The sequence below is a fragment of the Lampris incognitus genome, chromosome 4 (assembly GCF_029633865.1).
Source record: "Lampris incognitus isolate fLamInc1 chromosome 4, fLamInc1.hap2, whole genome shotgun sequence".
NCBI lineage: Eukaryota > Metazoa > Chordata > Actinopteri > Lampriformes > Lampridae > Lampris > Lampris incognitus.
Window position 1 is genome coordinate 19,364,879 of NC_079214.1, and position 13,039 is coordinate 19,377,917.

Here is a 13,039-nt window from a genome sequence, read left to right on the forward strand (position 1 = left end):
GAAAACGTCGACATAACACCAGAACTGGCTGGCCTTGAGACACTGAGCAGTACCATGCAAGTGCAGGATTTGTTTGCGGCTGTTGAGAGAGTGCTGGAACGGTTTAGCCTGGGACAGAATGGCAGGGATTACAATGGATGGAGCCCCTGCCATGGTTGGGAGAAAATCTGGCCTCACCACACTTGTATCCCAAAAGGTCGGTGAATGTGGACGTAAGGTGGCAAAATACCACTGCATCCTACACCAAGAACAGTTGTGTGCCAAATCCATCGGGCTGAGAGATGTGATGCGCGACGTTATTAAAATAGTCAACCACATAGAGGAGATGGATGCACAGTACGGTGATGTGCTGTACCACCAGGAGGTTAGGTGGCTGAGCCGCGGAAAAGTCCTGAAGAGATTTTTTGATACGCATCATGCAATCGAAGATTTTCTCGCCAGTAAGGACAATGACACTCAAGTATCCTCGGATGAGAAATGGTTCTCTGACCTGGCTTTTCTGGTGGACATCACAAGCCTGCTCAATGGGTTGAATGTTCAGCTTCAGGGAAGGGAACAGACCATCACACAACTGTTTGACCACATCAAAGCCTTCAAGCTGAAACTTCTGCAACTCTTTCGACATCGGACAGCAGGCAAATAAACATAGCTTGTACCTATCATCATTATAATAATATAATGTACCCAATAATATATTTGTTTTATTATATTCAGTTATATCAGTTCTGGCCATTTTTAATTCACAATACATCAGAGATGCATTTATTTGAAAATGTCTTATTTAGATGCATTAATTTAATTAAATTGTCCCCTCCTTTTAGCATATTTTTCCTCTTTATGCCCCCCTCTTTACCTACATACTTCTCTCTTTACCTACCTACATCGCTAGCTCTCTCTCTCTCTCTCTCTCTCTCTCTCTCTCTCTCTCTCTCTCTCTCTCTCTCTCTCTCTCTCTCTCTCTCTCTCTCTCTCTCTCTCTCTCTCTCTCTCTCTCTCTCTCTCTCCCCCCACCCCCACCTCTCAGGGAATTTGGCACACTTTCCCAGCCTCAGAGAGGTAGACATGGTGGAAGAGAGTCTGTCTGAGTATGCTACACTTCTCAGCAACCTAGCCCAGGAGTTTGAGAGATGCTTTGAGGACTTTAGGGACAGTGCAGCTGACTTGGAGTTGTTTTCCCAGCCCTTCACCATCAGTGTGGACTCAGTCAGTGATGAACCTCAGATGGAACTGATTGAGTTTCAGTGTGACTCAGAGCTCAAAAAGAAGTTCAACTCTCTCCATCTGCAGGACTTCTACAAATGTGTCCCAGCAGACAGGTATCCAAAGATAAGGAAACATGCCCAGGTGATGCGCTCCCGTTTTGGTAGCACCTGTGAACAGACTTCCAGTCTCATGAACCTGAACAAGTCTCACTTACTGACACTCACTTGCAGGGTATCCTCACCCTGTCAGCGAGTCAGATGCAACCTAACATCGACCCGACCTGTAAAAGGCAAGGACCAGCTGCATGTATCTCACTAGTGGCGCTCTCTGATGTTGCAATTGGCCATGCACTGCATGACTGAAGTTAAGCACCAAATTGTGTTATGTTTACTTCTGGTTCTGATTGTTTGAAATTGAGTTAACTGCACTTGAATTAAATTAAAATGTAATTAAAAAAATTAAATGTGATGTAATGAAAGCACCTTACAAAAAATAAGTTGTTATTGTAACTGAAACATGTAATGTTATGTTGCTATGTAACTTATTTACTTTATGTAAAAGCTAAAAGAATGTTAAATTAAGGGAACTTGGATCTTAACATGCGTGTTAATGGTACAATACAATAGGTGTTTGCTTTTGGCCCACGGCCCACCATTAAGTTTCAGTTTCGGCCCTCCAAGGGAAAAAGTTTGGGCACCCCTGAGCTAGAGGAAACGTTTAGTGGAGGTTAGGGCTCACATACTTGTCCCAGGCTGGACGGTGAATGACCAAACAATATGTTCAATAAAGACATGAAAAGTACAATTGTGTCTTATTAGTTTAGATAGAATGTGTTAGACTTGCATGAAGATCAGACCACATTTAATGAGCATTTAATGCAGAAATCCAGATAACACCAATTCTTGCAACCGAGCATTGCCTCCCTAAATCTCAGTAAACTGATAGGAAAAGGCAACAATCTTATCAGCCAAGACGTTAGTAACCATGACCAATTATTTACCAAAGCCATTACAAATCTTATCTCGTCATTCAGGGGAGCTGCAGCAAAGCCTATTTTGTCATTCATGGCAATTACAATTGTCAATAATAATAAAATGCCATTGAACGTACTGTAGACACCAGTGAAATCATGTCTGGCCCTTGCTTCTCATCGCATTTATTCTCAGGGATGTCCCTTGACACCCTTTATTAACATACACTAATAACGTATTTTGTCAACATTTATAGTGTAAAGAGCGTGGACCAATTCAGTTCATCTGAAGGTCAAATCGTGGACTATTCCATTAAGTGTTAAAACAAAACATGGATTTCCCTTAACCTGTTGTGGTTCCACATCCAGAAAATTCCTTCTCCAAATACGGAAAGAAATCAAATCTACAAGTTAACAGCAATGGAAGGTGAAGCAATAATTTCTACAAGTATAGTGCAGGGCAAACCGATGAAGCACTTCCTTGTCAGGGGGCGTGCGTCTTGGTACAGCGAGTACTAGCACACCTCCTTCTGGGTGGATATATACAGTTGGCGGGTGTTCTTCTGGCAGAAAATAGTTCTCAACAAAACTATTCACAAGGAGGTCTGCGAATTATCGCGAGCCCCACAAACCGATTTCTACTCAACTCCACTGCATTGGGGTGAATGGAGACAGCTCTCCTATGGACAACTCCAAACCTCGCCAAATCAAACCGAAATTTTCTTGATGGATGGACTGCACAAGGAGTAAGAGGGAAAATAGTTTTTCCTTTTTGTATTTATGGCCCAAGTAGATGGAATGCCCTGCCTGAGGACCTGAGGGGGGCCCCCACACTGAACACTTTTAAAAGCAGGTTAAAAACCTTTCTTTTCACAACAGCCTACGGCAAAGTTCTTGGCGTGTGTGTGTTTTGCATATTTTCGTATTTGTATATTCTGCTCCGATTCCTGTATAACTGCACTAACACCTGTTGATACGCACATTTACTTTCTACATTTGCACTTTTATGATTGTGTTTTGATTGTATTGTCACTTTATGTAAAGCACATTGTGTTGCCCTGCGTATGAAATGTGCTATATAAATAAAGTTTGCCTTGGCTTCTTCTTTTGTATTTTGATCGAACTGAGCCTTTAAGAATAGAAAAGGAGGGAATAGTTTGCCCTAACAGCAAAGATTTATCCCTTATCGGATTGCATGAACCTTATGACCCCCCCCTCCTCTTCTCCCGTTCCCACCTGGCCAGCAGCCTGCTGATTAACTGTCTCTCCTCTTCGGCGTAGCCTGGCCAGTCCCTCTGCACGTGCCGGTAGAAGTCATCCTTCAGCATGTAGCTGCTGTCTTTGGGATTCGCTTTGGCCACCTTAAACCCACAACACAGATATCATTAGCCTTCGGTTAAAAAGCCTCACTCTCAACCGCGCTCATTTGGGAATTATAATGTGACCTCTTTTAAATTTCCACATTGGATAGTTATTAAAGTAGAATTTCATGTCTCTCTAAGGTTTTGGTGGCCAGATGGACTCTTGAGGCCATCCACTATCCAGCTATAGCTGACTCTAAACCATAACCAGAGGAAGTAGAGAGGTTTCTTCACATGGGAGAGTAATGAAATATTTCCATCCATTATCCAAACCACTTATTCTGCTCTCAGGGTCGTGGGGATGCTGGAGCCTATCCCAGCAGTCATTGGGCAACAGGCGGGGAGACACCCTGGACAGGCCGCAAGGCCGGCACACACATTCCGACCTAGGGACAATTTAGTACGGCTGATTCACCTGACCTGCATGTCTTTGGACTGTGGGAGGAAACCGGAGCACCCGGAGGAAACCCACGCAGACACAGAGAGAGCATGCAAACTCCACACAGAGGACGAACTGGGGTGACCCCCAAGGTTGGACAACCACGGGGCTCAAACCCAGGAACTTATTGCTGTGAGGTGACCATGCTAACCACTGTGCCGCCCTGAGATATTTCCAATAAATACAAATTGAAGAGGTCATACTAAGTGAAGAAATCTGATTTTCTCATATCTGATCTAAAGCAATACAAACATATCTGGTCCGCAAAGCAGTTAAAAATCTGGTCTCTTCCTGCCGAAGAGTCCTCGTCGACCCTTCACAGAACTTGATTTAATTTTTTTGGCCCCACTCAAAATTAAAATTCAAGTTTTATGACTATTAGACATATTCATGCAGAACACAAAAACACAGCTTCAAAACAGGGGAAATATAGAACCAAAAAACAAAAACTTAAGCATCATAGTTATTTTCATTACTTCTCAATTAGTCTTCAGTGTTTCACTTTGTATGCACAGTAAAGAAAAACAGTAAATGTTTTTCTTTATAGTTAAATTTCATCACAACAGTGTAATGCTATTTATCAACACACAGCGCACACTCCAGCTTTGATCTGTCAAATCAGCCCAATGAGTATTAATTTAACTGTTGAATTATTCACACACTCCCGCATACATAATGTCAGGATAATTAGCTTGAAATTATTAATGTTTAATTTTGTCCCCCCACGAAGAAAAAAAAATCTCAATGCTAAATTTGGTCAAAGAATCACAAGTGTTTTTAAATACACTGAACAGCTACACTTAGTTTTTCCACTTTTCTAACCAAAAGGCAGCCATCTTCTGTCACTGCAAACTTAGCAGCTAGCCATCAATGCAGCATTTAAGAAAATTAGCCAACAATTACTTATTGCATGAAAACATAGATACAAATTATTGCAATATTATTTTGCACTGCAAAAACAAGTTTTGGTAGTGCTCTCATTATTAGCGTTTCCGCCATGCAATGTTGATAAACCACAACACCAGCCTACAAGTAACTAGCGTCAACACGAACTTATGGTTAACACAGTTCATGTAAATAAATACAAGTTGTGTGACAAGGATGTGTTGAAAGAGCTGCATCCTTCTTTTAAAAAGTGTGACACTCCTGAAAAGCAGAACTATATTTCTGCCGTTCTGTAAGGTTCCCATCGGAGACTAGCTGCAGCGCTTGGCCTTCTCTCTCACAGCAACTCCTTTAACCTCCTCTCTGATACAGCCAGATTGCCTTTCTCTAAGGACATCCATCTTTCACAGACCCCCTGACAGAACTGGCCCACCCCACAGCAAACACAATCTCCGAAGAGACAATTACAGCGCCGACCTAATTACACACATGCACACCCCCCCCCCCAAAAAAAAACACATATACACATAAAAAAAACTGTGCACATACACACACAGATGAAAGAACAAGCCATCGCACAGACTTGCACGCACGCACACGTGCACAAACTTGCACGCAACACACACAGGCTTATTAATGAGCAAGAACAGACAAACATAATTCAGGAAGTACTTAAACATGTAGACAGGAAAACAACAGAGTAAACTGCCCCAAATTAGATCACCATTTAAATTGACTGGCTCCACGGTTCATTTTGTGGTAAATTACCCGGGTTTTTATACTGTACAAAATTATTACTCATCTCTTATTCAGCTTTCTTTTTTTGTAGTTTATACTTGGAGTGGATTTACACAAGAGGGAAAAATATATTTTTGGCATTATGAGTCAACCAACTCTAAAACTTGCATTAAAAAAATGAGATAAAATCTTTATGTGCGCACATATGCTATATCAGCGTTTCCCAACCCAGTCCTCAAGGAACACCTATCCTGCAGATTTTCATTGTAACCCTGCATAGGTAGCCCTGCGTGTACTTACTCAACCAATCATCTCACAGCACTTAATTATGCAAGGTGTGCAACATCTGACATAATTCCTTGCTGATTGGTTGAATAACTACAAACAGGTATCTATTCAGGGTTGCAGGATAAGTGTTCCTTGAGGACTGGGTTGGGAAACACTGTGCTATATAATACATAGGTAATCATTCCATGTGTCCATACTTCAATGTTGATGGAGAAGTTTAATTTTCATTGTGAAGCACCCCCCCCCCAGGAAAAAGAAAAGCACTGCAGAAACAGTCATTCATAAAGAAACTACAGGATTCAATAGGTACTCTGCAAATGTATGGAACCCATGTAGGTGAGTAGGCACAAGCAACCCCATTTGTATATGACGTCTCTAGTAAGAAGTCTGTATGAGTAGATGACTAGATGCGTTTGCATGTATACAAACATATACCACACAATCTGTAAGAGAACATCGATCTTTGTGTACCTCCTCCAGCACGGCAGCCAGTTCGGCCTTGTCTTTGGGGCTGGCCCTCTCCCTGTCCAGCCACAGCAGCAGCTCAGGTTTCCTGTAGGGTTTGAGAGCCAGCAGGTGGATGATGCGTTCCCTCAGCGGCCTCTGGGTCAGAAGTCCAGGGTTGCTGTTTCTCCAATTGTTGGACAACGGCTTATGCAGGCTGTTGTCTGATGCAGTCAGAGGAGCTGGCCTCTTCTGGAACTTGACACATTTACCTAGACGCATGGAAAGACAAGATGGTAAGCAGGTATAGGACGGTGACTATTAAATGGAAGAAATCTGTTATAGATTAACAACAGAGATTAGTAGGTTAGCAACAGAGGAGGGATCTCTCTCCCAAGAGATCCCTCCTCTGTTGCTCTCCCTGTGGCTTCCTCCTATTTTTTCTCCCTATTGAAGGGTTTTTTTTTTAGGGAGTTGTTCCTTATCTGATGCGAGGGTCTAAGGACAGGATGTTGTGTTCCTTTAAAGCCCCTTGAGGCAAATTTGTAATTTGTGATATTGGGCTATACAAATAAAACTGACTTGATTACTTAAATATTTACTTGCTTAATTTAGTGATCAAGGACGTTAATCATGAACAACTCAAAAACCCACAGTGATGAAATCTAATCACCCTGTTCCTTTTGAACAGTATTGTCCAAAAAACTCAAAAGAAAGTGAAGTCAAAAAGGACTTTTACTGAGGATTACAGATTCTCACGTGGATAATAGGGACATTGCCCCTTGCAGGGATCATATCTCCCATTGTGTCAACTGTTTCTAAATGTTCACAATCTAACACTTTCTCCTCCTTCAAACATGCGTCTGGCTGATTCCAGAGATAATCTACATTTTCAGCATTTTCTCCGGTGTTAAAAGACGCTTAAGCTTACTGGAGCCACTTTAGAAGCCCTGAGCAAGGAAAACTTATAAATGGGACTCATTTAAACCTGAAATGCCACCACAAAACATGTCAGAGCATTTCATGTTCTGCCTTTGGTTAGCTGTTTAGAAAAAACAAACAAAAATTGAAGGTATATCACCCAATGATTCATTACACATGTTCAATACAGAGGGACACCTGATTTCAAAATTTTGCATTCACCCGGTGAAGATGCGATTGGGAATAAAGGGCTACAGTACCTAGTCAGCTAGTCGCCTAATAAGGATACATTTATGTACAGGTACATTTAATGAAAAGTTTCCCTCCATTAATGTCATGGGCATGCCAGCGAGCAACCACTTTCCCTCAGTTGTGGCCGTCCATTCATCACCATTAAACCCTCTGCAGCAGAGTTAGACAGGAAAGGACAGAATGTGTTAGAGCAGGGAAAGCTATCTCTGTGCTAATCCCATTACAGGTTAAGCTGTGCTTTTAAGGTCAGTGTAGTGTCACAGGAAAAGAAGGCTTTCCCTTCCACCCTAAAAGAATGTGCTGCCAGCAGATAAGACCACTATCCATTATCATTAGCCTACTGCCTGTTGTTAAGCCATCATAAAAATAAGCTGAAATACATAATAATTACAGTGTGGGATATCAGAAGTGCCAGAATGTGTACTCTACGGGTTTTGGAATGCCTGGTAATAGCCGGTGTGAGGTTGAGCACCTCCCGAGGCAGAAAGCGGGATGCACACTGCTGATGTTATTAAATGTGTCCCTATGGGCATACGTGTTGCAAACTCATAGTTACCTCAAGACCTAATGTTACGCAATACACTGAGTCTAAAACCAGTCTAAATTGCCACTAGCAAGAGCGTTTCCTGCTGCGTTATGCAGTTCAAACACTAAATGGGGGGGAGGGGGTGTCTGTAATCAGGGTAAGATACAATATTGTACAGCAGCATGAAAGATCGGAAAAGAATAAAATTAAAAGAAGCTTGCTGGCTAATGCATGTCTGCTTGCATATGAGTGATGAACTGAAGCCTAGGTGGTCAAATAATTCAAATAAGATCAAATGTTGGATAAAGTAGCCCCACAGCAGTATAGCGCTGTCCATTTGATGCTATACACAAAGATAAAGTGACAGTAAGCTACAAACGGAGACGCGTTTTATTTGGTCACACACGAGCCATTATAGCCAATATAAAAAACCCTGAAAAGCTTATCATAAATATCACAGTAAAGTTTGTTGGAAATTTCAGTTTTTCAGCAATGACTTATAAAAGGCAATTTTATGCAATTTTGTTTAGCTGCAAACGTCCAACACTTTGTGACTTGGTCTTTATTTGAATGCAACAACAGCCTGTCATTATCTAACGTGCAGCAACATGTTGCAGCAAACTAACTGCTTTCCTGAAAATGTGCCAAAAACTAGCTGCAAGCTTGTACAGTACACCTTTAATTGGCCAGAGCTGTGTGGAAAATGCTGACAAAAAAAAAACACACAAAAAAACCCCACTAAGAACCACAAGTCAAAGTAAAGTAAGAGTAAAAGAAAAGATGAGTGTACCAAAGAAATTGATAAAAATGAGTAAGTGAAGTACCCTGGAACCGATATGGCAGTACGAAAAGTGGCTCTGCAGATCATTGACAGCACAGTGCTCAAAAGAGTAAGATAAGGGTTTGAATCTTATGATAATATTACATGAGCAAACATTTTTTGTGTGGTGGAAATGTAATTTTTTTCTATCTCATTTCGTTGCTTAAAGTCCATGCCGTAGATTCAATTTGTCCCACATGTTTTTCCCTGTCCAAGCTGAGGGCACTAATGTCTTTGCCTCCAAACCTTGTCAATTCATCAGTTGACCAATTTTCAGCTGCTAACGAGTCAGCGCCGGGCCCCAATGCAGGATGGTCAAAGTGGGCCCCAGCCTCCCCATCACAATCAGACATTACATAACCTCATGTCAGCAGCGAATGAAAGAAGTGAAACACGCAGCTTTAAAACGACCAGCAACAGCCAAACGCACTGCACAGTTGACGCCTGAATGAAATGATCACTAGGAAAACAGACCGCCGTGCTATTGAAGAGAAGTCATAATAGCAAGGCCAAGACAGTGATAGACCCACCTACTTAACAAAATCTGGTGTCGGAGCACCATAACAGATACACAACATTATTCATTTCTGGGCATAGTCCTTATAAAGACAATTGTGTATGCTGATTATTAGTCAAATAAATGATAAATAAATTCTACTTACATCATAGGTGCTCTCTTCAGGCTTTTCACTGTGTGAAGTCATTTATTCTACTGTGTAGTACGCAGTCGAATAGACCATAATTACATGTGGGAAAACTTTGCACTTTTTGAACATACCGTATACAGTAGACTCAGTGCTCGAGATCTTTGATACAACAGTGGCGAGCTAAAGAGGGGTCCATGCGTGCAGGCCCTAAACTGCTGCAGGCCGCAATGCATACCATATATACCATACCAAACAACCATATATGCATTATCTGAATATATTTGCCTCTGCCAATCTTTGCCCTGGTCAAAAGAGCCCTCTAGAATTAGGCTTACTTGGATACGTGGCTCCAGGTTTAATCTCAATGGCAGAGCGGCTCCAGCTGTCCTTCTCCACCTGAGACATTCTCTCCCGGGTCATCTGGTAGGAATCGTCAGTGGCACACACAGTGATCTTGTCTTGGATGCTGCCCTGGCCTTCCAGCTGCTCATGGCCCTCACTGCGGAACAAAAGACTCTCGTATAAGCACTCGGCATTGCCTGCCAGCTAAAAACAGGCCACCTGAACAGTCTACACTGTCCAGATATAGATCCATAGGATAGCTTGGTGCAAAGGGCTACCATGTATTCTGTATACCATAATGTGGTTTTGTGGTATGAAGATGGCATGTGCTCATGTTATGTCACTGTCCAGATATAGCCCTCGAGCTCAAAAGTTCAAAAGCAGGATATCGTCTGGAAAACCACCAGGATTAGATTGGCTCCTGACAGCAAAGTTACAAAACAACACTCATCTTGGACTGAGGTTAAAAAAAAAAAGGGTGATTCGTGAACCTGGGTTGCATTAATGCTGCAAATATAATTAATGATTAGCAGCACTGCCAGATATGCCTTTCCCGATATTTCATTAGTGAGCGATTTCTTTGGAAACCATTACCCAAAGTTATCTTTGTTTCTCCACTTTATTCTCAAAAAACAAAAACACAGGAATGGTAGAGAGGGAGGGGGGGGGGAGAGAGAGAGAGAGATGGAGAGATGGAGAGAGACAGATAGACAGACAGAGACAGCTCTCGTCTCTGTTGTCCAGTCTGTCGCTAGAGCCAGACTACACCAAAAAGGTCCAGTGTTTGTGATGTTGATCTTGGCTCTAGCAACCGACTAGAACCAGAACTAGCTTGAGGTCAGACCACAGCTAGGCAGGCAGCTGGCAGCACCAGAGCACAACGCTCAGTCTGCCTGCATGGCCACTCCACAAACAAGGCCTCACAAGCCTCTGTAATAAAGGGGGTCTGCCCAGAAATATACAGGAAATTATAATAGCCTTGTCCTGTGCACAACAGCGAACTCACTGACTCTCATGATGCCTTGGGCTATGTGGTTATACAGAGAGGATCCATGACAAAGAAAGAATGTGGCACAAGATCCCTGATCTATGAAGGAGACAACAGCTGACCATATCACAGCCTTGTATCTAAATTTAAATGTGCCAGAATGGTCTGGAATCTTTTTTTTGTTGTTTTGTCCCCCCCCCTTCCCTCCCTTACAGCGATGCTCTCCTCCAGAACAAATAAGAAAAACTTCACTTAAATGCTACAATAAGAGAAGAGACTGAATTCCCCATAAAGAGGAATTGTTGAGAATTATCACAGCCTTGTTTATTTCTGGACTGGGTGGGTGGGTGGTTGGGGGGGGGCATTTTGCCTTGTGTTACTGTAGACCCAGAATGAGGAACGCCTAAATGTATACTGGAACACAGCAAACCTGTGGAATAAAGATATTAAAAGCATTTGGTTTATCTCATCTTCTTGAAGCCATTACACAGTGAGATAAAGTTAGCTGCATAAGCTTTAAGTGCTTACTTACATACCTTGAAACGTATTGGTGGATGCAGTCGAAACTAGCCTGAGGCTGGTCTTTGCTGTCACTGGACAAGTAGAAGGAGAAGACGCGTAGGGCGGAAGGTGAGTCTTGAGCAGGTGCAGGGATTTTGATGTACTATGGAGAGAGGACGCGACAAAAGGCCAAGGATTAGCGGGGCTCCCATTACACATGCACACATACCCACAAATGTACAGAAATATGGCTGTTTGCACATGGAGCCTTGGCAAGGGAGAAGACAAAATAAGGAATGAAGTATGCACGCACAAATGCATGAGACCTCGCAGACAAGCAAGAACACATACACCCATCCAATCGTACCCACACACAGGATTATATAACCGGCTGATAAACGGGCTGGCAGTTTAATAGTCACGTACAAGATAAGATGTCTAATGATTACAGGAGTAGACGCGTGTCTAGAATAAAGACAAGTACTGAGATATAGAATGGTAGAAAGGTATTATCACATGCACCAATTCATGCTTATTACAAGCAATGTTGTGTGACTGAAATAATACTAGCCTGGTAACGTATGACTGGTGCTTTTACAAGCCAGAGTTCAAAGAGCAGCTAAGGAAAATTGTCTGCGGGCAGAAGGCTCATCGAAAACGCTGGAGGAGTACCCACTTTAGGGCCAAAGCAGTAATTGGCGTAGGCTGCTTCCTTTTTGTAAGGCTGTTGCACCCAATTTACGGGATTGCGGACACATCAATCTGTAATTTATTATGGGTATTCTGAGAGACAATATAAAATGTTTCTTTAGATATGTAATGGAATAAAATAAAATGAGAGAATTCAATTATGCTACAGACAAGAGAGCTTATTAGCTATCAACACACTGATGACTTTAAGATCATTGCTCAAAATGTCTAAAATTGAGATGTTGGAAAAAAAATCCTCCAAGCTCTTTTTTACAATTTTGATGTTTTCCCCCTTTTTCTCCCCAATTGTACTTGGCCAATTACCCCACTCTTCCAAGCTGTCCTGGTCGCTGCTCCACCTCCTCTGCCGAGCCGGGAAGGGCTGCAAACTACCACCAGGGACGAAAATCTGATATCAACTTTGGAGGGGACAATTACATGAAATTTTCTCAAGCCTAATTCCTGGGGGGGGGGGGGGGGGCACCAAAAGTAGTGCTGTAAACCAGGGCGAAATATTGGGGGGGATATATCATATTTTTCCCAGGATGGCGGGGTCGTGACCCCCCCGGATTTCTGCCTATGACTACCACATGCCTCCTCCAATACACGTGGAGCCGCCAGCCGCTTCTCTTCACTTGACAGTGAGGAGTTTCGCCAGGGGGATGATCATGTGGGAGGATCATGCTATTCCCCCAGTTCCCTCCCACAAACAGGTGCCCCGACCGACCATAGGAGGAGCTAATGCAGCGACCAGGACACATACCCACAATCCAGCTTCCCACCCGCAGACACGGCCAATTCTGTCTGTAGGGATGCCCAAACAAGTCGGAGGTAACATGGGGATTCGAGCTGGCGATCCCCACGTTGGTAGGCAACGGAATAGACCGCTACGCTATCCGGATGCCCCCCTCAAAGGCTTTTTATTAAAAGTTCCACTGACATATCTAGGTCAGTAAATGGGTGACAGGTGTCGTTAAACACCAAACAAATAAAATACAGCTAAACGTGGGTTTTAGCCATTAGT

At 42.7% G+C, this 13,039-nt stretch overlaps 1 protein-coding gene across 3 annotated transcripts in view; it reads right to left on the bottom strand.

Moving 5' to 3' along the window:
• Positions 1-13,039, bottom strand: part of LOC130111474 (RNA polymerase II elongation factor ELL2-like) — a 53,653-nt gene that overhangs the window by 13,104 nt on the left and 27,510 nt on the right. For all 3 annotated transcript variants that reach the window (XM_056278681.1, XM_056278679.1, XM_056278682.1), the window contains 4 exons: positions 11,361-11,488; positions 9,830-9,993; positions 6,356-6,600; positions 3,410-3,534 (listed from right to left, as the gene is read on the bottom strand). In XM_056278681.1, coding sequence (XP_056134656.1) covers positions 3,410-3,534; positions 6,356-6,600; positions 9,830-9,993; positions 11,361-11,488 — 662 coding nt within the window. The remainder of the gene's footprint in view (positions 1-3,409; positions 3,535-6,355; positions 6,601-9,829; positions 9,994-11,360; positions 11,489-13,039) is intronic.